A 24,663-nucleotide genomic window follows, 5' to 3' on the forward strand; every position below is an offset into this window, starting at 1 on the left:
AGGCTGAGGCAGGAGAATGGCGTAAACCCGGGAGGCGGAGCTTGCAGTGAGCTGAGATCCGGCCACTGCACTCCAGCCCGGGCGACAGAGCTAGACTCCGTCTCAAAAAAAAAAAAAAAAACTTCCAAAGTTGTGTACATTTTTAAAGGATGTTTGGAAATTGATGTAGTTAGAAAAGTATGTTGTCTGATGAGGTGATTTTTGTTTTGTTTTTTTTGAGAATAGGTCTCACTCTGTCACCCTCATCCAGGCTGGACAACAGTAGCTTGATTTCAGCCAGCTGTAACCTCTGCCTCCCAGGCTCAAGCAATTCTTCTGCCTCAGCCTCCTGAGTAGTTGGGAGCCCACTTCAGCCTCCCAACATGCTGGGATTATAGGCGTGAGCCACTGCACTGGCCTGATGATTTGAATTGATAGAAATAGCTTGATGTAGCCAGGCGCAGTGGCTCACACCTTAATGCCAGCACTTTGGGATGCCAAGACAGTCAGATCACTTGAGGCCAGGAGTTCGAGACCAGCCTGGCTGACATGGCAAAACCCCATCTCTACTAAAAATAACAAAAATCAGCCACACACGGTGGCTGTGCCTTTAATCCCAGCTGCTCGGGAGGCTGAAGCATGAGAATTGCTTGAATCCGGGAGGCAAAGGTTGCAGTGAGCCAAGATCACACTGCTGCACTCCATCCTGGGTGATAGAGCAAGACTTCTTCTCAAAAAAAAAAAAAAAAAAAAAGCTTGATGTGTTGTTGTGGTCCAGCATCCTAAGTATGGTATGTCCATCTTAATACTATGACCATAACTCATTTGGGTAATAATGGCTTAAAAGTTTTTTTTCTCATAGTAGGAATAATACAAGTTTATAATGCAGTTTAGCCTCATACAAGAACTCCAGAGAACAAAAAGAGATACTTTAAATAGGTTTTTACAAGGGTCCTCTGATATATTTATTGAATGAATAAAAGAGGAGGTATGTCAAGTTCTTAGCAGTATGTCAGGGGCATAGTCAATACCGAATAAATTGTGAAAGGCCAGATCTGCAAGTGAAAGACATGTGTTTTTATAATGGCAACTTCCTAAGTTTGGAATCTATTTTAAAGAAATCGTTTTTCACCCTGTGTTCTAAACAGAACTAGAGGGTCCTGAAGAGGTGCTTAATGGGTTTCCGTGTAGATTGGGGTGGGCAGTGTGTGCAGACTTTGGAATACAGAGAGGGCAAACTAAATGGGTGAAACTCTGGGCCTTCCACCCCTGCTTGGCGCCACTTTTGTATTTTGCCATTTGACAAATGACTATGATGTCATTAAAAAAATAATAAAAGAATCTGTTGTTTGGGGAAAAACGCTCTAAAAACAACTTATCTAAACATACTAGCTTTTTAAAATAACTGGTATAGCTCACTCATTTGAATCTATATTTTCAGTATGTTTACTTGGTATATGAAGGTGTTTTTGGTTACAATAAATAGAAAATTCTTCCTCCAGCTGGCTTTATTAAAGGAAGGAAATTTACTATTTCAAAATTGGAAGAAAGATAGGATTTTTATTATTTATTATTTATTATTTTTGGTTTTAAGGAACAGAAAGTTTAATAGGCAAGAAAGAGGAAAGAAAGAAGAAAACAGCTCCCTGGTATAGAGCCGGAGGGGGCTCCGAACGGATCAACCCCCAGAAAGATAGGTTTTTATCACAGTAATATCATCAGTTCAGTGATACCATCATGATTCCAGTTCTTTACATTTCTTACTTCTGCTGGAAGTGTCAACTTTATCCTAAGGCTGGAGCATCTCATGACTGCAAGATAGTCTTGCATATAGTTGCCATATATAGCTTCTTAAGGCCCTGTATATCTGGCTCTTGTCTTCTCCTGCCACTCTCTTCCTCCTCACATACCAAGATCTGGCCTTGCTGGCCTACTTTCTGTTCTCTAATGCGCCAAGCTCATTCCCACCTTCAGGCCTTTGCACGTGGATTTTTCTCCTCTTGAAGCAATGTTGAACAGCCCTCAGATGTTCACATAGTCATTTCTTGCTTGTGGTTCTTCAGGTATCTGTTCAAACAGCATCTTCTCAGTGAGATTTTCATTGATCACCCAACCTAAATTACAGCCATGTTGACCAGGCACGGAGGCTCATGCCTGTAATCCCAACACTTTGTGAGGAAGAGGCAGGAGGATTGCTTGAGTCCAGGAGCTCAAGACCAGCCTGGGCAACGTAGTGAGACCCTGTCTGTACCAATAATTTTTTTTTTAATTAGCCAGACGTGGTGGTGCATGCCTATATAGTCCCAGCTACTCAGGAGGCTGAGGAGGGAGGATCACTTAAGTCCAAGAAGTCAAGGCGGCAGTGATCACACCACTGTATTCCAGCCTGGGTGACAGAGTGAGACCCTGTCTCAAGAAAATTAAGTAAATAAATAAATAAATAAATAGGCCAGGCGTGGTGGCTTATACCTATAATCCCAGCACTTTGAGAGGCTGAGGTGGGTGGATCACTTGAGGTCAGGAGTTTGAGACCAGCCTGGCCAAAATGGTAAAACCCCATTTCTACTAAAAATACAAAAATTACCTGGGCGTGGTGGTGCATCCCTCTAATTCCAGCTACTCAGGAGGCTGAGGCATGAGAATCGCTTGAACCTGGGAGGCAGAGGTTACGGTGAGCCAACATCATGCCACAGCCTAGGCAACAGAGCAAGACTTTGTCTCATAAATAAGTAACAGCCGTGTTGCCCTTGTCACAGTCATTCTTAACCATATAACCCTGTTTTAGTTTCTACAATGCACTTATCTGAAATTTGCTTGTTTATTATCTGTCCTCTCACAGTAGAATGTGAGCATGTGACAGCATAAGAACAGGCACCTTGTCTTTCTTGTTCAGTGCTGTATTCCCAGTGTCTTAGTATTGTGTCTGGAACAAAGTGGGCACTTGGTAATGTATGTTAATTTGATGAATGAATGATTAACTGTAAGAAACTCACATCTCACCTTTAAATTTTACTGTCTTGGGAGGTATATAGATTATATGCAGCATTGTCTTAGAAAGATCCTTGAGAGGAATGTTTGTATTTTAATCCACATGCTTGCTATATTCAAGAATAATTCCTTAAGTGGCAATAATATGTTCTATAATTAACCAAAGATTTGCTCTTTAGAAACTTTCATTATAATTAGAAAGTTAAGACTGCAAAACAGTACACTATGATTAAATGTTGGTTTTGTAGTACATGGTTCTTTAGAAGATGAAAGGATTTATATTCCTTTATTGTAGCATTTATAAAGAATTGAAAAATTCTTTGAAGTATTGAAGAATTATTGTTTTTGTGTCTGTGTTTCTCTCTTGCTAAAGTGAGCTCCTTAAAAATGGGGAATGTCTTATCTTCAACATCTAGAATAGGATATTACAGATCTTGTATTAATCTATATTTAATAACTGAATGGGATTAAGCAGTGTAAACATATGAAAAGGCTTTATGAAGACGAGTGGATAGAGTTTAGATAGATTGAAGTATGAGTATGGTAGCTGCTGAGAGATAAGGAACACCTTTGGCAATCATTAGTGCTTATACAGGAAGTCAAAGAGGAGAACGTGAAAAGCAACTGACCAGAATCTAAGCCTTGGGAATAATGATGGGGAGTCTGGGGAAGGTGGGAACTACTGGAGAAAATCCTGAGAAGATGACAAAGTGTCAAGTGGAGCTGGATAATGAGATCTGAGATAGGTTCACTAGATGTGGTTCTTGACAATGTTTAAACGTATACTTTCCACCCACTGGCCCTCCCTATACCCACTAGTCAATAAAAGGGAAACATGGGCCATGGGGCTTGGCAGGAGGCCACCCAGTGGGAGAAGGAGGAGCCAGGGGAGGTGTCTTATTTGACTTTCTTTTGGGAACGCAGCATGTTTTGTGGCTGTACTTCTTGCGGCAGTTACGGCACAGGGGTGCAGGTGAGCATAACCCTTGAGGCAGATCATCTTGTCACAGTTGTGTTTCTGAGTGAGCTGGTGCAGGCAAGGCCCAGTGGTGCCACCTTGTAGGCAAAGCGCCACGTGCAGGCAGACTCTTTCTGGATGTTGTAGTCTGAGTGTGTGGCCATCTCTTAGCTGTTTGCTTTCATGTGTTTAAAGCCTCTATAAAAGTATACTTTATGAATAAAGAGCTGGAAGAAAGAATAAAGAATCTCCATCTAGATTTCACATACAGCTTTGTAAAATGGCAGATACAATCAAGGGCTTTGGAGGAAGACTACCTGTTTTCTAGTCTCAACTTTTTAAAGTGATGACGTGTTTTCAAGATAGGAAAGACACATTTGAAGAAAGAAGGGAAGAGCATAATGAAGGGAGACATTGAAGCTATTGAAAAAAGGTGGGGTTCATTGAACATATGGAGAAATTATTTTCTGTGAGAAGGTACACTTTTTGTGAGACAAAAAGAAAAGATATTTGTGAGCTATAAAGATGGAATTGTGTTAAAAGACCTGGCCAGAGCAAATTCAGAATGGCTCCTTTCCTAAGTTGGAAGTAAGGTCTTCAGTTGTGATTGATAGTAAGAGGCTTAAGGAGAGAGAGATCTGAAACTGCTGGTGGATGCAACATTAAGGGACAGTTGAAGTTGGAGTAGATAAATTTTAAATTAGAATGGTTTGCATAAAGTGCCATCAGCTTAAGGAGAGACAAAAATGTTTAAGTGAAAGTGACCCTTGTTAGTGTATTAGCCCATTTGAAACTGAGGGGGACTGGGAGTCTAAAAAAGTTGTAAGGGCCCAAATGAGGTATATTAGTAAAGAAGTGCAGTTTAAATAGAGATGTCAAAGGCAACCCCAGCCTGTGGGCTACATAATCCATTAGGTAGGGGATTTTTCTTTTAGAAAAAGGGAATAATTTATTTTTGGTAAATGTGAAAAGGTCTGATTTGATGAAATAACATTTACAGCATTTTAAAATTTACCTTGTTTAGCTTCAAAATGTAACTATAAGTAGTCTTAGTTTCTTTATATTCAAATATACTAATAAGGAGTTAATATAAAAATATTCTGATTTAATTCTAAGTGAATTTATATAGCATTTCCTTTTCTTCAATTCTTATTTTACACATTTTTTACATTTTTATACATTTAATTTATTTTAAAATGAGAAATGTTTTGTAGGAATGGAATGCATGCAAATATATGACAAAGGTAAGAAATTGAACAAAATTTTTTCAATACCATGACTTACTGTTTGTTTTAAAAATGTTAGCTAATCTCTGTGGCCTTACTGCTTTTTTTCTTTGTCATCTTCTTTTTAAATAGACTGTTTGGATTGCATAAGAAAGTCATCAATATGGTACACAATTTACTCTCCAGTCATGACTCAGACCCGCGGTACTCTGACCCCCAGATAAAGGCTCGAGTGGCCATGTTATATCTACCTCTGATTGGTATTATCATGGAAACTGTACCTCAGCTGTATGATTTTACAGGTACCTGGTATAATTAAGACAGATTTTAAAGGCAAAGCTCAATGTTTAAAAGTGTTAGAAAATATCTCAAGGATGAAGATCTTACTTTAGGAAAGTAAGAATTGTGCACTGATAAAAGTAAACTATAAATATTTAAGTATATTGCCAAAAAAAAACCTTTGACCATGTGACAGAATTCTGTATAAGATTGCTTTAAATCGTTCTTATGATGAATTTTAAAACAATGATTTTGTAGCAATTCTATACCTACATTTTAGGAAATGTTTGTGTAAATAAACATGCACTGTACATCTGAAAAAATACAAGAAAACTTGACAGATGTTTACCACCGTCAGTTTTGACTTTATTCATATATATAAAATTGAAATGAATATTCACTTGAATATCAGGAATTATGTTTATTGCTAACACCAGGTTAATAAGTTGAGTGGTATTACTTCTTCAAAACTAGAACCTACAAAGTTTTATTGCTCTTGCTTTGCATATTTAGAATTTACTTAAACATAGAATTTAGTTTGCAACAATATTTTCGTTAGGGCAAATGAGGGAATTTAAACTAGCAATTAGCCCGAAAGCTTCCAGTTTAGTAAAACAGAAACGTTTCCTGAGTATCTAATGTGTATTAAGAACTTCGACAGGTGCTGGTGTTACAAAGATAACCAACTATTTGCCTTTAAAAGACTGATAGTTGAGCAGTCTTTCTAGTATTTTGATCACTAACATGAATTTCCTTACCTGAAGGCAGAAATGTTTATATTCTTATATCTTCTTTGACTAGCAAGTTAATGTTCTCTATAAACTATAAATTAATACCATAGCAATGAGTTACTGTTAAAGATATTTAAAATATTATCTAAAAGAAGTAAATCTAATAACTATTACATGTTAACAGGTTATTCTTTTAAAGAATAGTGGAGAATAGGAAAAGGAATTAGTTCAACTAAAGAGTTTTATTTATTTATTTATTTTGGACTATTTTTCTTTAGAAACTCACAATCAACGAGGAAGACCAATTTGTATAGCCACTGATGATTATGAAAGTGAGAGTGGAAGTATGATAAGCCAGACCGTTGCCATGGCAATCGCAGGGACATCGGTCCCTCAACTAACAAGGCCTGGCAGTTTCCTCCTCACGTCAACGGTAAAAACAATCCTCCTACAGAATTTTTTTTGCTAGAAAGACAAATATTTGGATATGCCCTTAAGTATATGAGATTATTGTATCAACTGATGCAGAAGTACTCAGTTTTATTTATGAAAACATTAAAGTTCCCAGAATATTAACTGTCTTCTACCAAACAGTTTTAAAAATGATTACCTCAGGCTTTGTAGGAAAAAGCCCTGTATTCTGTCATTCAGAATTGGAAAATTGCCTCATTATAGATAGTTCATTTCTTTATCTTTTAAACCCGTTTTATTCTTTATCAGCCCTAAGAAAGATTCTCAGTCATTTGAGGATTTTTTTTAATCTGTGAGGATTTATACTTTTTTATGTTTGGAAAACACTTGGTATTTACTATGCCCCTGAATTTCCCCCTCTTAAAGGCAGAAGGATTGGGGCAGGAAGGAACCAAATTGTCAATAGAGCAATATCAAGTTCTAGAAGTTTTAAATGATTTTTTCCCAGAAAAATGCAGTAATATTTAAGGAAACTGCCCTACTTGACAAATTTATAGCTTTATTAAGATATTATTTACATATAAAAAAATTCACCTATTGTAAGTGTATACCTTAATGGTTTTTAGTATATTTACGGAGTTGTGCAGGTATCACCACAAGCTAATTTTAGAACTTTTCCAACACTCTGAAAAGATTCCTTATACCTGTTAGCAGTCACTCCTACCCAAGCACTAGAGAGTGACTAACCTACTTCTATCTGTATAGAGTTTCCTATTCTGGACATTTTATATAAATGGAATTATTTACTGTATGATCTTTTGTGTTTGGATTCTTTCACTAAGCATAAGTTTTTGAGGTTCATCTGTGTTGTGTATGTATCAATACTTCCTTCCTTTTTTATTGCCAAATTGTATTGATACACTAAAGTTTGTTTATCCATTTGTCAGTTGATGAACAGCTGGGTCATTTCCACTTTGGGGCTGTTAGGAATAATGCTGCCATGAACATTTATGTACAAGTCTTTGTGTCCACATATGTTTTCATCTCTCTTAGGTAGATAGATACTTAAGAGTGGATTTGCTGGATCATATGGTACCTCTATGTTTAACATTTTTAGAGACTTCTAAACTTTTTTTTTTTTTTGAATGTGGCTATGTTATTTTTCATTCTCATCAGCAATGAATAAGAATTTCTGTTCTCCAAATCCTCATCCACACTTGTTATTATCTGTCTTTTTGATTAGGACACCTTTAGTGATTGTAAATTGGAATTTCACTAGTTTTTTTTTCTGTTTTTTTTTCTTTCTTTCTTTCTTTTTTTTTTTGAGACGGAGTCTCGCTCTGTCACCCTGCAAGCTCCGCCTCTCGGGTTTACGCCATTCTCCTGCCTCAGCCTCCCGAGTAGTTGGGACTACAGGTGCCCACCAACACACCCGGCTAATTTTTTGTATTTTTAGTAGATTCGGGGTTTCACCGTGTTAGCCAGGATGGTCTCGATCTCCTGACCTCGTGATCTGCCCGCCTCGGCCTCCCAAAGTGCTGGGATTACAGGCGTGAGCCACTGCACCCGGCCAGAACTTCACTAGTTTTGATATGCATTTCCCTAACAACCTACACATGTTGAACATCTTTTTGTGTGCTTCTTGGCACATTGTTTTGTGTACCTCCTTTGGAGAAAAGTCTATTCAAATCTTTTGTCATTGGCCAGGCGCAGTGGCCCACACCTGTAATCCCAGAAATTTAGAAGGCTGAGGTGGGAGGATTGCTTGAGCTCAGGAGTGTGAGACCAGCCTAGGGGACATGACAAAACTCTGTTTCTATCCAAAACCACAAAAAATAGCTGGGCATGGTGGCATGTGCCTACTGTAGTCCCAGCTACCTGGGAGGCTAAGGTGGGAGGATCGTTTGAGCCTGGGAGGTGGAGGTTGCAGTGAGCCAAGATTGCACCATTGCTCTCCAGCCTGCACAACAGAGCAAGACCCTGTCTCAAAAGAAAAAAAAAAAGTTTGCTATTTTAAGATAATGTTATTCGGCCGGGCGCGGTGGCTCAAGCCTGTAATCCCAGCACTTTGGGAGGCCGAGACGGGCGGATCATGAGGTCAGGAGATCGAGACCATCCTGGCTAATACGGTGAAACCCCGTCTCTACTAAAAAATACAAAAAACTAGCCGGGCGACGAGGCGGGCGCCTGTAGTCCCAGCTACTCGGGAGGCTGAGACAGGAGAATGGCGTGAACCCGGGAGGCGGAGCTTGCAGTGAGCTGAGAGCCGGCCACTGCACTCCAGCCTGGGCAGCAGAGCAAGACTCCGTCTCAAAAAAAAAAAAAAAAAAAAAAGATAATGTTATTCATCTTCTTGTTGTTGAACTGAAAGAGTTCTTTATATATTCTGGATTTGTAAAATAATCAGCTATCTGATTTACAAATACTTTCTCCCTTCCTATGGATTATCTTTTTACTTTCTTGATGGTGTCATTTGAAGTGTGAAAGTTTTTAATGAATTCCAGTGTATCAAATTTTTTTTATTAATTGCACTTTTGGTGACCTTCTACCTATAAAATAATACAATAAAGTACAGTACAAAATGTAATAATAAACAGCAACGTATCCACTGCTCATTTTAAGAAAGCAGACATCACAGCCTGGTAGCCTTCAAAGCTACCAATGGCCTTCCTCAATTTGATCTCTCCCTCTCCTGAGAACCATTGTTCTCAATTTTGTAAACCTTTTTATTTTTTTTAACTTTTGTGAAGTATACTACATATGACAAAGTACATAAAACATAAATGAATGAGGTTTTAAAACATTAGAAAATAAACAGCTTTGTAATTACCACTCAGGACAAAAACAAGAACGTTGGCTGCCTTCCAGAAGTTCTTAGCATGCCCTTTCTCAACCACAGCAACCCACCAAACTACTCACTGTCCTGATTAATGATGTAATTGCATAATTTTGTTTATAGAGTTTTACCATCTAGGTCAGGTGTAGTGGCTCACTCCTGTAATCCCAGCACTTTGGGAGGCCGAGGTGGGCAGATCACTTGAAGTCAGGAGTTCGAGACCAGCCTAGCTAACATGGTAAAACCGATCTCTACTAAAAAATGCAAAAATATTAGCCAGACATGCTGGCAGGTGCCTGTAATCCCAGCTACTCAGGAGGCTGAGGCAGGAGAATCGCTTGAACCTGGGAAGTGGAGTTTACAGTAAGTCGAGGTCGTGCCACTGTACTCCAACCTGGGCAACAAAGCAAGACTCTGTCTCAAAAAAATGGATAGAGAGAGAGAGTTTTACCATCGAAGTTTGCATTCTAAGATACTATAGTGTGTATATATATAGAGAGAGTTTGTTTGGTTTTGGTTTTGTTTTTTGGAACGGAGCCTTGCACTGTAGCCCAGGTAGGCTGGAGTGCAGTGGCATGATCTTGGCTCACTACAACCTCTGCCTCCTAGATTCAAGCGATTCTCTTGTCTCGACCTCCCGAGTAGCTGGGATTACAGGTGACCGCCACCACACCTAGCTAATTTTTGTATTTTAGTAGAGATGGGGTTTCACCATGTTGGCCAGGCTGGTCTCAAACTCCTGATCTCAGGTGATCCACCTGCCTCGGCCTCCCAAAGTGCTGGGATTATAGGCGTGAACCACCATGCCCAGCTAAAATACTATAGTTTAGTTTTATATTATGTTTTTAGTATTCATTAATGTTACAAAATGTAGCTGTAATTCACTGATTTTCATTTCAGTATGATATTCCATTGTCTAACTATAAATCAGTTTATTTTCCCATTCTGCTGATAGATGTATGAATGGTTTCTGATCCTTGGTTATTTGCAAACAGCAATTTTGCAGACTTTTAAAAATATATATCCTGCATGCATATATATACTTTTATTTAGGGTATTTTCTAGAAGTGTAATTTGTTGGGTCATAGACTGTGGGTATCTTAATCTATAGCAGGTAATAGCCAACTATTTTCCAGAGGGCGTACCTTAATTTATACTTAACACCTACAATATGAGAGTTCTCATTCCTTCGCATGTTCATCAATACTTAGAGAATTGTCAGATTTTTAAATTTTTGCCAATCTGGTCATTTATAGTTGAATCTTATTTTAGCTTTTATTTCCCCAAAGACTTATGTGGTGTGCACTTTTCCATATGTATGATTGACCATTTGGATTCTCTCTTTTGAAGTGTCTAGAGTGCTTGTTTTCCATTTGGTTGTTTGCTTTTGTTTAATGATTTTTAGGACTTTGTGTGTTCTAGATCAAATCCATTGTCAGTTATAAGTGATTCAAATATTTCTTCTCTGTGGCTTGCTGTTTTACACATTTAATGGTGAATTTGGTGGTTAGAATGCCTACTTTTATTTTATTTTATTGTTTATTTATTTGTTTATTTATTTATTTATTTATTTATTTATTTATTTATTTTGGAGATGGAGTCTTGCTCTGTCACCCAGGTTGGAGTGCAGTGGCATGATCTCAGCTCACAGCAACCTCCGCCTCCTGGGTTTGAGCGATTCTCCTGCCTCACCCTCCTGAGTAGCTGGGACTACAGGCATCTGCCACCATGCCCAGCTAATTTTTTTGTGTTTTTAGTAGAGACAGGGTTTCAGCGTTTTAGCCAGGATGGTCTCGATCTCCTGACCTCGCGATCCACCCACCTCGGCCTCCTAAAGTGCTGGGATTATAGGCTGAGCCACCCGCCCGACCTAGAATGCCTAATTTTAAAATACCTAAATGTATCAGTCTTGCAGCTAATATTTTCTGTATCTTATTTAAGGAATTTTCTTCTATTTCAGAATTTTGAAGGTATTCTGTGTTATATTCTAAATTTTTTTTGTTCTCCCTTTTACATTGAATCTTAAAATCTACCTGAAATAGATTTTTTAATATACAGTATAATTTGGGAGTCCAGATTCATTTATTTATTTATATTGCATATTATACCAGATTATTTCAGCACCATTTATTAAAAGAATATTTTCCCTACGTCTCTGTAGTACTGCTTCTATATGATCTACTATGTAGAGAAAGTAATACATTTTAAAATTTTTTCTTGGCTACTTTTTGGCCCTCTGTATATCTACATAAATTTGAAAATCAGCTCATAAAGTTCCACTAAAATAAATAAACAAAAACCAATGAACCTGTTGGAATTTTAATTAAGATTGTATTGACTTATAATTACACTATTGAATCTTCTAATTTTTGAACAGAAATCCCCCCATCGTTTAGGCGGCCTTTAGTGTCTTTTAGTACATAAACTTTTTTAGTTTCTACCAAGTAGGACTATCATATCTTTTGTAGATTTATTATTCGTGCTTGATATTTTTTAATGTTCTTATAAATGATATCTTTTTCAAAAATTCTGTTTTCTGTTGTTTGCTTTGTATGGAAATGGAATCAATTTTTGTACAGAAACAAAATACTCATTATCAAAAAAATAATGATTTTTGTACAGTGATTTTTATTTCCACAAGAATTGATAAAGTGAGAAACTGATAACACATTTATAGATTCTTTTTTCTACACACAATCATATAATTTGTGAATAATAACAATGTGGTTTCTTCCTGTCAATTTTTTAAAATATATATAATTTATTGTACTGACTGGTACCTCCAGTACACTGTTGAATAGAAGTGGTGATGTTTGTATCTTTAAAGGTAAAACGTTCAGCATTTCATTCTTAAACATATGTTCTGCGTGTTTTGGGTTTTTTTAAAGATACTTTCCTTTATTGTGGAAGTCTCTTTCTGTTACTAGTTTACTAAGCATTTTTTTTTTAGTTATGAATAGTTGAATTGTTATCGAATGCCTTTTCCGCATTCAATGAGATGGCTGTATTGTTTTGCTTTTTGGTCTTTTAGTGTTGTTTATTTAAATTGATTTTCTAGTGTTAAACCAACATTGTAATCCTGAATTAAACTCAGCTTCTTCATAATTGTGTACTAATGGATTTTGTTTGCTAATATTTTGTTAGGATTTGTATATGCATGGTGATAAGATTGCCTATAATTTTTCTTTCTTATATTCTTTTCGGGTTTTAGAATCAAGGTTAGGTTAGCCAATTAAAATGCGGTAGGGAGTTTTCTCTTTTATTCTCTTCTCTGCAAGTACATAAGATTAGAGTTATTTCTTCCTGGAATATTTGGAAAACTTATAAAGCCATCTGTGCTTGAAGTGTTTTCTTTTTTAGGTTTTAAAATTACTGCTATAATTCATTATCTATGAGAGTGTTGAAATTTTCTGTTTCTTCTTACATTGATTATTTATTTATTTATTTATTTATTTATTTAGAGATGGAGTCTCACTCTATCACCCAGGCTGGAGTGCAGTGGCATGATCTCGGCCCACTGCAACCTCTGCCTCCTGGATTCAAGCCATTCTCCTGCCTCGGTCTCCTGAGTAGCTGGAATTACAGGCGTCTGCCACTACGCCCGACTAATTTTTGTATTTTTAGTGGAGACAGGCTTTCACTGTGTTGGCCAGACTGGTCTTGAACTCCTGACCTCAGGTGATCCCCCGCCTTGGTCTCCCAAAGTGCTGGAATTACAGGTGCAAACCACTACGCCTGGTCTTCTTAACACTGCTTTTTGTAAATTTTATCCTAGTAGAAATGTATTCAAATTTCTTGACTTACAAAGTTATTCAAAAGACCTTGTATAATTTTTTAAATGTCTGTATCATCTGTAGTAGATGTAAACTTTTTTTCTATGGCTAGATTTTTGTACCTTTTCTTATCTTTATCAGTCTTACCAGACAGTTGAAATATATTGTTATTCTTTATAAAGAACCAGTATGGGGGCACTGTTGACTCTCACTTTTTAATGTTTATTATTTATTATCTTCTGCTTTCTTTGGGTTTACATTCATGTTCTTTTTCTAACCTCTTGAGATAGATGCTTAACTCACTAATTTTCATCCTTTCTTTTTTGATATGTATTTTCAGCCTATGCATTTTTCTTCTATTGTTTAGTTAAATATTGTTTATATGTAACATTTTTTCCTTTTTGTTTATTATATTTTAAGTTCTGGGATGCACGTGCAGAATGTGCAGGTTTGTTACATAGGTATACACATGCCGTGGTGGTTTGCTGCACCCATCAACCCGTCAATTACATTAGGTATTTCTCCTAATGCTGTCACTCCCCTATCCCCCTACTCCCCGACAGGCCCCATTGTGTGATGTTCCCCTCCCTGTGTTCATGTGTTCTCATTGTTTGACTCCCATTTATGAGTGAGAACATGCGGTATTTGGTCTTCTGTTCCTGTGTTAGTTTGCTGAGAATGATGGTTTCCAGCTTCATCCATGTCACTGCAAAGGACATGAACCCATCCTTTTTATGGCTGCATAGTATTCCATGCTGTATATGTGCCACATTTTATTTATCCAGTCTATCATTGATGGGCATTTGGGTTGTTTCCAAGTGTTTGCTATTGTGAATAGTGCCACAGTGAACATACAGGTGCATGTGTCTTTATAGTAGAATGATTTATAATCGTTTGTATATATACCCAGTAATGGGATTGCTGGGTCAAATGGTATTTCTGGTTCTAGATCCTTGAGGAATCAGCACACTGTCTTCCACAATGGTTGAACTAATTTACACTCCCAAAAACAGTGTAAAAGCATTCCTATTCCTATTTTTCCACATCCTCTCCAGCATCTGTTGTTTCCTGACTTTTTAATGATCGCAATTCTAACTGGTGTGAGATGGTATCTCATTGTGGTTTTGATTTGCATTTCTCTAATGACCAGTGATGATGAGTTTTTTTTCATATGTTTGTTGGCCTCATAAATGTCTTCTTTTGAGAAGTGTCTGTTCCTGTCCTTTGCCCACTTTTTGATAGCGTTGTTTGTTTTTTTCTTGTAAATTTGTTTAAGTTCTTTGTAGATTCTGGATATTAGCCCTTTGTAAGTTGGATAGATTGCAAAATTTTTCTCCCATTCTGTAGGTTGCCTCTTTACTCTGATGATAGTTTCTTTTGCTGTGCAGAAGCTCTTTAGTTTAATTATATCCCTTTTGTCAATTTTGGCTTTTGTTGCCATTGTGTTTGCCCATGCCTGTGTCCTGAATGGTATTGCCTAGGTTTTCTTCTAGGGTTTTTATGGTTTTAGGTCTTACGTTTAAGTCTTTAATCCATCTTGATTTAATTTTTGTATAAGGTGTAAGGAAGGGGTCCAGTTTCAGTTTTCTGCATATGGCTAGCCAGTTCTGAACACCATTTATTAAATAGGGAATCCTTTCCCCATTGCTTGTTTTTGTCAGGTTTGTCAAAGATCAGATGGTTGTAGATGTGTGGTATCATTTCTGAGGCCTCTGTTCTGTTCCATTGGTCTATATATCTGTTTTGGTACCAGTACATGATGTTTTGATTACTGTAGCCTTGTAGTATAGTTTGAAGTCTGCCGAGACCAGCTCAGTCGGGGAGACCCTAACCCAGTGGTGCTAGAGGAATTAAAGACATACAAGGAGAAATATAGAGGTGTGAAGTGGGAAATCAGGGGTCTCACAGCCTTTAGAGCTGAGAGCCCCAAACAGAGATTTGCCCACATATTTATTCACAGCAAACCATTTATTAGCATTGTTTCTATAGATACTAAATCAACTAAAAGTATCCCCTATGGGAAACGAAGGGATGGGCCGAATTAAAAGAATAGATTGGGCTAGTTAACTGCAGCAGGAACACGCCCTTAAGACACACATAGCTCATGCTATTGTTTGTGGCTTAAGAATGCCTTTAAGTGGTTTTCCACCCTGGGCGGGCCAGGTGTTCCTTGCCCTCATTCCCATAAACCCACAACCTTCCAGCTTGTTCATTAGGGCCATTATGGACATGTCACAGTGCTGCAGAGATTTTGTTTATGGTCAGTCTTGGGGCCAGTTTATGGCCAGATTTTGGGGGGCTTGCTCCCAACATGTCTCCCTTTGATTTGCAAAGAGATAAAAGCAAGGGCTCATAGGATTTGGGATTCACATCTGCATACTATACAAAGACAGACAACATAGATTAAAAACACAGTCATTGAAATCACAGAGCTTGTGTTTTTATCCATTTTAATGGGTTACTAGCTGCTAATTTGTCTGCAGTTCCTTTAAGCACTTCAGTTTCTGGCATTAAGGTCTGGTGTGCCTGGGATGCTTTAAATATTTGTTCTTTTAATTTTACTATATCCAAAAACAAGTTTGTAGAGTGTCCTTCTAGATGCTTTTTTATTCTTTCCCGGATTTTGATCTTATTAAGAGCATTTAACAGTTTCCACAAATCCTTATATTTAGCTCCTAGAGCAGGCCATATCATTTGAGGTTGAGGTGCCATTATATAACCATGGTTCCAGATAATAGGAACTTTTGCCCTACTTCCTATCATTTCTACCATCTGACCATTTTGTTCAGATCATCTGAACATAGTGTGGCCGTGGCACGCAGACTGAGAGGTGCAGTTCAAGCTAAACATCACATTAGGGGACCAATTAATAATTAATGATTCCACAGGAATCGTTGTGCAGCACCTCTGCCTGTTCTGCAATGCAATCTTCCTAAACAAGTATGTTCGTTTTTTCTAACTGGGCCCAGTCCTGTTTACAAATAGGTTTTTGAGGGCAGTATGCCTCAATTATAAGAGTAGATTTATTACGGTAAATACTGAGATCAGAAAGCATGTGTAACTGTGTCAAAGAGTGATTGCATCTAGGCATTATTACCAGCCCTTATTGAAGGAATGCTCACGGCAGTGGTGATAACCACTATCATAGCTACCATTAAATTATTTATTGTGACTGGTTGTCCCGCTTTCCTCAGGTTTTCTTCCGCCATCTGTGACAGCTTCTTGATCTTTGCCCAGGTGGGTGGCTGTGTTCAACGGGTGTTGCTCGTGACAGTTGGGGTCCTCCTCAGCGTCAGTCTAGACTGGGGGGTCCTCAGGATCCTCCCGGAGTCTCTTCCTCGGCATCTGGCTCATGATAAGGTTTCAAGTATCTTGATGGTATCCAAATAGGCTGTTGATTTTTGCCTGGAGAAACAGAAGCATAACCTCTACCCCAAGTTATTATTTTACCTATATCCCAACTTTTTGTTATTGGATCTTTTCACCAAATAATACTAGATTCAGTTGTGTATAGGCTGTCCTGTAATCCCTATTTTTTTTCCTTTTTTGTCATCAGTCATTCATCTGTATGAAATCGTAACTGAGAATTTTCAATTAACTGTGTGGAGTGAACCATGTATGAAGAATCAGAAATCACATTAAAAGGCTTATCAAAAACAGTCAATACCTCAATTATCGCTACAAGCTCCGCTTTTTGAGCTGAAGTATAGGACGTCTGGAAAACTTTACTTTTTGAGCCAAATAAGAAGCTTTTCCATTACTAGACCCATCTGTAAAAACATTCTCAGCACCTTCGATTGGTTTAAACTTAGTTATTTTAGGGAGAATCCAATTAGTTAATTTCAAAAATGAAGCAGCTTCATTTTAGGAAAATGATTATCGAGAATACCCACAAAGTCAGCTAAATGGATTTGCCAAGTAAGACTATTTATAAAAGCTTGCTGTATTTGTGCCTTCATGAGAGGGACAATAATTTTTCCAGGATCATATCCATGTAATTTAATAATCCGAGTTCTCCCAATCCCTATCATAGTGATTTGATCTAAATAAGGAGTTAGAGTCCATGAATTAGTATGTGGAAGAAAAAACCACTCTACTAAGTCCTGTTCTTGGACAGTAACACCAGTAGGTGAATGCTGAGTTGAAAAAATTAGCAAATCTAGAGTCTTCTCTGGATCTGTTCTATTTATCTGAGCTTTATGGACTGCTTTTCAATCAGCTGTAACTCCGACCTCAGCCTCTTTTGTTAATTGCGGAGGGCTAGTGTAGCATTTCCTCTAAGGATAGAAAACAGATTACTCATGGCATAGGTAGCAATACCTAGAGCAGGTCGTATCCAATTAATATCCCCTAGTAATTTTTGAAAGTCATTTAATGTTTTTAGTTGATCCCTACGTATGGTTACTTTCTGTGGCACAATGGTAGTGTCATTTACTAAGGTCCCCAAGTAGGAGTAAGGAATAATAGTCTGAATTTTGTCAGGAGCTATAATTAAACCAGCGCCACAAATCGAATTTTGCAAGTGATCACAACATTGGAGTAATATTTCTCGAGTGGGGGCAGCACAAAGTATATCATCCATATAGTGAATAATGTAACACTGTGAAAACTTTTTACTAGTAGGTTCAATTGCTTGCCCCACATACGTCTAGCAAATTGTTGGGCTGTTTAACATGCCCTGCGGCAGCATTTTCCAATGATAATGCTTAGCAGTCTGCAGGTTGTTTACTGCAGGAATTGTAAATGCAAACCATTCACAGTCTTGCTCAGCTAAAGGGATAGTAAAGAAACAGTCTTTTAAATCTGTAACTATTAAAGGCCAATTTTTTTGAATTATAGCAGGAGAAGGCAATCCTGGCCGTAATACTCCCATAGGTTGTATAACTGAATTGATGGCTCTTAAGTCAGTTAACATTCTCCATTTTCCTGATTTTTTCTTAATTACAAAAACTGGAGAATTCCAAGGAGAAAATGTTGGAGCTATGTGCCTATTTTCTAATTGTTCAGTAACTAATTTCTCTAAAGCCTACAGTTTTTCTTAGTGGCCACTGTTCTGTCCAAATTGGCTTATCTGTTAACCCTTTTAAAGGTATAGGTTCTGGAGGCTTAACAGTGGCTGCCATCAAAAATTATTTCCTAATCTTTGGCGGGAACTTTGTTTTTCTGCTTGAAGCGGTTCTTTCAGACCTTGCAAATTTTTTTTCTAGTCCCATACCAGGGACATACCCCATTTCATGCATTGTATGACTTTGAGGGCTATATAATTGTTCTGGAATTAGAACTTGTGCTTCCCATTGTTGTAATAAATCTCTTCCCCATAAATTTATAGGTACAGAAGTTATAGTTGGTTGAATAGTCCTAGGTTGTACATCGGGCCCTTCACAATGCAAAATGTAACCACTTTGATATACTTCAGCGGCTTTACCAACTCCAACTATGTTAAATCGAGCCGGTTGAATTGGCCACGTGGACCGCCAGTGCTGTAGAGAAATGATTGAAATTTCCGCTCCTGTATCCACTAAACCTTTAAATTTCTTTCCTTGAATAGTTATTTCACAGGTAGGACGTTTATCAGTAATTTGATGTACCCAATAAGCTGCTTTGCCTTGTTTATTTGTGCTTCCAAATCCTCCTGTTCATTTAATTTCACTTTTTCCCATTCCTACATACCGCACAATCAGGAGCTACGCCATGAGCTCTCCTGGCTCTGCTTTCCAGGGAACAGAAGTAGATATAACAATTTGAATTTCCCCATTGGAATCCGAATCAATGACTCCTGTATGTATTTGTACGCCTTTTAAACTTACACTAGACCTTCCTAAAAGTAATCCTATTGTCCCGGCTGGCAAGGGTCCACAGACTCCTGTTGGGACCTTTTGCAGGGGCTCCCCCAGGTTTTGTGCAGCATGAATCGACTGCGGCACTACCGGCTGTGGCGGGGGACAGGCATTGTACAGGGGTGAGGGAATGACTTGAGCTGGAAATGCCCCGGTTTAGAACAGGGCCCCACCCCTCATGGCATTTCCCGAAATGGGGACACTGACTAGCCCAATGTTTTCTTTTTTTTTTTGAGACGGAGTCTCGCTCTGTCACCGGGGCTGGAGTGCAGTGGCCGGATCTCAGCTCGCTGCAAGTGCCACCTCCCGGGTTTACGCCATTCTCCTGCCTCAGCCTCCCGAGTAGCTGGGACTACAGGCGCCCACCACCTCCCCCGGCTAGATTTTTGTATTTTTTAGTAGAGACGGGGTTTCACCGTGTTAACCAGGATGGTCTCGATCTCCTGAGCTCGTGATCCGCCCGTCTCGGCCTCCCAAAGTGCTGGGATTACAGGCTTGAGCCACCGCGCCTGGCCCCAGTGTTTTCCTTTTTTACATTTTGGACATATTTTAGACTCAACAGTTTTCTTTTTTCCCTTATCTGGCGGCCTGACTTGCTGATTTTGTCTACATTCTTTTTTAGTATGACCATGCTTCCCACAGTTAAAACAAGCCCCAGGAAATGGAGTATTTCCTTTATCTACTTTCAGTCCTGCCATTGCCTGTGCCAACAAGGTAGCTTTATGCAGATTACCTCCGATACCATCACAGGCCTTGATGTAATCAACTAAATGTGCTTTTCCTCTGATAGGTCGCAGAGCAGCCTGGCAATCGGGATTAGCATTGTCGAAAGCTAATAACTGCAACACTATATCCTGAGCAGCCGAATCTGCAATCATCCTTTTAAGAGACTCCTGTAACTGAGCTATAAAATCAACATATGGTTCCCTTGGTCCCTGTTTTATAGCACTAAAGGAAGGGTATCATTCTCCACCTGAAGTGATTTTTTTTTCCCAAGCTCTAATGCCCACTCCTCTAAGCTGTTTTGTGGCATCATCCTGTATGACCAGTTGTGCATCTAAACCAGCCCAGCCGCCAACCCCCAAAAGTTGGTCTGCAGTTACAATAATTTGAGATTGGGCATGGGCATTGCGAGCAGCCTGAATGGAAGCTCCATCTGCCCACCAAGTTTTAAATTGTAAGAACCAAGCAGTAGTTAGACAAGCTCGAGTAAGAGTGTCCCAGTCAGTAGGAATCATCGGACTGGAAACGGTAACATTCTTTAACAGTCCCATTACAAAAGGAGAACCTGGTCCATACTGACTTATTGCTTGTTTTACTTCTTTGAGTAATTTAAAAGGAAGAGGCTCAAATGTAGCTGTAATTTTTCCCTGTTGATCTGGGGGGTGTATTCTAACAGGGAATTGCCAAGCCTCTTAATCACCCTCTTGTCTAGCTTGCTGAATTCCTGCCTGAATAGAACTAAGAGCAGTCGCTGGAGGCACTGCTTGAACAGTCACTGGGGCAACTACTTTTCACCCAGTGTCCTCCGGAAAAGAAAGATTTGGGGGGTCATTTTCTTCAAAATAATAATGAGGGGGTGCAGAAGGGTAGGAATGAATCTCTCCTTCCTTTGCCGCTTTGGCTTTAGCTGGTAAATAAACCTGCTCTGTAACCTCATCTGTTACTTCGCTATATTCTCGTTCCTCCTCATTATCAGTGTGAAAAAGTTCCAAGGTGAAACGAACCAGACCCCATACCTGTCCCATTGCTACCCTGACGCTTCCAAGCTCCCCTTCTTACTCACCACGGGGATTGCTTTAAGAGTACTCAGGTGTCATCCAGCTAGTGTGCCATTCCAACCCTCTCTCCGGCGACCCTTCGACCTGGATTTGAGCCCCCATGAATGGCACCACTTGCCAAGACCAGCTCAGTCGGGGAGACCGTAACCCAGTGATGCTAGAGGAATTAAAGACACACAGAAATATAGAGATGTGAAGTGGGAAATTAGGGGTCTCACAGCCTTCAGAACTGAGAGCCCCTAACAGAGATTTACCCACATATTTATTAACAGCAAACCAGTCATTAACATTGTTTCTATAGATATTAAATTAACTAAAAGTATCATGGAAACGAAGGGATGGGCCAAATTAAAAGAATTGGTTGGGCTAGTTAACTGCAGCAGAAACATGCCCTTAAGACACAGATCGCCCATGCTGTTGTTGTGGCTTAAGAATGCCTTTAAGCGGTTTTCCACCCTGGGTGGACCAGGTGTTCCTTGCCCTCATTCCTGTAAACCCACAACCTTCCAGCTTGGGCAGTAGGGCCATTATGGACATGTCACAGTGCTGCAGAGATTTTGTTTATGGCCAGTCTTGGGGCCAGTTTATGGCCACATTTTGGCGGGCTTGCCCCCAACAGAAGTCAGGTAGTATGATGCCTCCAGCTTGGTTCTTTTTGCTTAGGATTGTCTTGGCTATGCCAGCATTTTTTAAAAAGTGTGTATCTTATTTATTCAACTTAGTTGCAGTCTCTTACATCTTCCCCAAATGGTTTTATCTTCTCTCTCTCTCTCTTCGCCAGTTAGTCATCCCTTCTCATTGCCTCTAGGGTCACATTGCCTGCTACATCCTCCCTTCTGTCATCTGTGACTTCTAAATTGTGAGCTGGGGGAACAAGTTTACCATGATCAATAGGTAGCATTTTCAAGATTCATTTCAGAATGACTCTGAAGTTCATTATGATTTCTTCTTAGGCCTTTGGATTATTTAAGAAGTTGTTTTTGTCTTAAATTTTCGGTCTTGAAAATTTCTAAGTATCCTTTTGTTTCTGATTTTGGCCTAATTAAATGATCAGAGAACATAACTCTGTATGATACCAGTTTGTTATATTTGTGGCAACTAGTTTTATGGTCTAGTATATAGTCAGTTTTTGTAAATATCTGATGCATTCTAAAAGAATGAATATTCTTTCATTGTTAGTTACAGCATTCTATGTCCTGTACTCTTGTTTGTTTAAATCTTTTTGGTCTTTACTAAATTTTACATGCTTATTCTAATATCCCACTATAATTGTGGTTTTGTAATTTCTCCTTGTCATTCTGTCAGAGTTTTGTTTCTCTTGAGGCCTGATTATGAAACATTTAACACTTTTATGTAATTTTTGGTGGATTGCACTTTCATCTACATGAACTATGATGCTTTTTAAAATTAGTTATAACTACACTAGGTTTTCTTTGCCATGTGTGTGTGTGTGTAGCATGACTTTTTCATCCCTTTACTTTCAACATTTCTTATTATGTTTTAGGTGTTTCTTTTAAAAACAGCATATAGTTAGATTTTTTTTCTTGTCTCTTAAAAATCTGGTTAATCTTTCTCTTTCACTAGAGTTTCTAATCCATTTACATTTAGTTTAATTAAATTGAATGTATTTAACATTTTATATTCTACTTTATATCGTCTTACCCCATTATAGTTTTTTTTTTTCCTCTCATTTATTGACTTGTTGTTGTTGTTGTTGTTGTTGTTGTTGTTGAGAAAGGGTCTTGCCTGTGGCTCAGGCTGGAGTGCAGTGGCACAATCTCAGCTCACTGCAACCCCTGCCTACCACGTTCAAGTGCTTCTCCCACCTCAGCCTCCTAAGTAGCTGGGCTTACAGGCGACTGCCACTGTGCCTGGCTAATTTTTTTTTTTTTTTTTTTTTTTTTAAGATGGAGCCTCACTCTGTCGCCCAGGCTGGAGTGCAGTGGTGCAATCTCAGCTCACAGCCAGCTCTGCCTCCCAGGTTCACGCCATTCTTCTGCCTCTGCCTCCTGAGTAGCTGGGACTACAGGTGCCTGCCACCATGCCGAGCTAATTTTTTTGTGGCTTTTTTTTTAGTAGAGACGGGGTTTTACTGTGTTAGCCAGGATAATCTCGATCTCCTGATCTCGTGATCCACCCGCTTCAACCTCCCAAAGTGCTGGGATTACAGGCGTGAACCACTGTGCCTGGCCATTTTTTTTTTTGTATTTTTAGTAGAGACGAGTTGCACCATGTTGGCCAGGCTAATCTCAAACTCCTGGCCTCAAGTGATCTACCCAACTCAGCCTCCCAAAGTGCTGTATATATTCTTATAGATATAAGGCAGTTTTGTTAATGACTGACCATGTGTTTCAGAGGTCATAGTGGAAGAATTTTAGGAGATGGAGCAGACTTGGCAAGTGAGGTAAGAAGAAAGACTATAAAGAGCCATGTGTGTGGTGATCAGAGTCCGAGTCATGAATGAAGGCTTTTGAAGGCTGGGCCTGTTGAGGTGGTAGACACAAACTGGGGAAAATAATTTAATGAGGTTAATCCTGCTGGTCTGAAGGCAGAGAGTAATTGTGAAACTGTGACTGTTGTAATACGGAAGGAGAGGTATGAATCTTGGCCTGGAAAATGTACAACTCTGGGACCTCTTCCTCATTCCTGGTAATAGTGTTATGAAACAATTCTTTCTGTTTTCTAGAGGTCATCCCTTCTCAACCAGAAAATTAAGAATAATGAGCTAGGGCATTTATTGTAGATGATAAATTAACTTCTATACACCTAGAGTGGTCCTTGCTGTCAATGTCTTTGGGACAATGGAGAAAATAGTCCCTCAAATCATTTTTTGTATGGCTTAATTATGCCATGAAACCCTGGTTAAGACTGTTCTGGATACTAATCTTAGGTTGGTTTTATATGTGCACATTTCTACTAATTTATGATGTGCCTTTTTAATGTATTTATTTGAATGAATACAAATTCTCATTTTTAATGTAGGCAAATGTGACCATCTTTTTTATGGTTTATGATTTTTATGTCTTATTTAAGATATACTATCCTTCCCCCAAGATTATAAATATATTGTCTTATATTTCCCGTTGAAAGCTTTAAACATTTTGCCTTTTGTATTTAAAGTTCTTTCTTTGTCTAGATCTGTTTTCTGTATGATGGTACAAGGTTGGAATCTGCTTTTTTTTTTCTCGAGGAAGATCAGTTATCTCAACATCATTTATTAAACAGTTCATCCTTTCAGTAGTGGTCCGCAGTGCCAGCTCTGTCACATATCACATTTTCAGATATGCATAGGACATTTTTTGTGTTCTTTATTCTATTTCATTTGACTGCCAAAAATACGCCAAAATCAAATTGTCCTAATTATTTTAGTTTTCTAGTAAGTGCACGTATCTGGTAGAACACATTCATCTCCCTCCTCCCCACATCCCACCTTGTTCTTCTTCAAGAGTATCTTGGCTCTCTGCTTTTCCTGCATTAAATTTTAAAAATCACTGGTCAAAGTTGCAGGAAAACCCGACTGGGATTTTGGTTAGAATTGCATTGACCCTATAGAACAATTTGAGGGAAAACTGACATCGTTACATTACTGAGTCTTTTTCATGTTTGTCTTAATTCTTCCAAAATGTGTCCCTGTGTCATTGGCAATTTATGTGGGAATATAAGAGATGTCGGTGTATGCCTGTTTGTCAAGATGAGAATAATTTTTTATTGTATTTCTGAAAAACAGGTACTTGGAAATTCAGTCAGTGCTGTGTATTTATGCGTACCTGAAAGTTCAGCTATAAAAAGTGTCTGTCTTTAAAATAAAGGAGCATTTTCCTTATGAGAACAATTGTGGATTTAGGGATGAGGGTCAAAGTTCTT

General features: G+C 38.6%; 1 protein-coding gene across 4 annotated transcripts in view; it reads left to right on the forward strand.

Annotated features, from left to right (window-relative positions):
* Positions 1-24,663, forward strand: part of DOCK7 (dedicator of cytokinesis 7) — a 233,854-nt gene that overhangs the window by 147,594 nt on the left and 61,597 nt on the right. For all 4 annotated transcript variants that reach the window (XR_748766.2, XM_010370685.2, XM_010370687.2 and 1 more), the window contains 2 exons: positions 5,284-5,453; positions 6,440-6,594. Coding sequence is in view for 3 of the 4 variants with exons in the window: in XM_010370685.2 (XP_010368987.1) it covers positions 5,284-5,453; positions 6,440-6,594 (325 nt within the window). In the remaining variant the exon portion in view is untranslated. The remainder of the gene's footprint in view (positions 1-5,283; positions 5,454-6,439; positions 6,595-24,663) is intronic.

The sequence above is a fragment of the Rhinopithecus roxellana genome, chromosome 12 (assembly GCF_007565055.1).
Source record: "Rhinopithecus roxellana isolate Shanxi Qingling chromosome 12, ASM756505v1, whole genome shotgun sequence".
NCBI classification, from domain to species: domain Eukaryota; kingdom Metazoa; phylum Chordata; class Mammalia; order Primates; family Cercopithecidae; genus Rhinopithecus; species Rhinopithecus roxellana.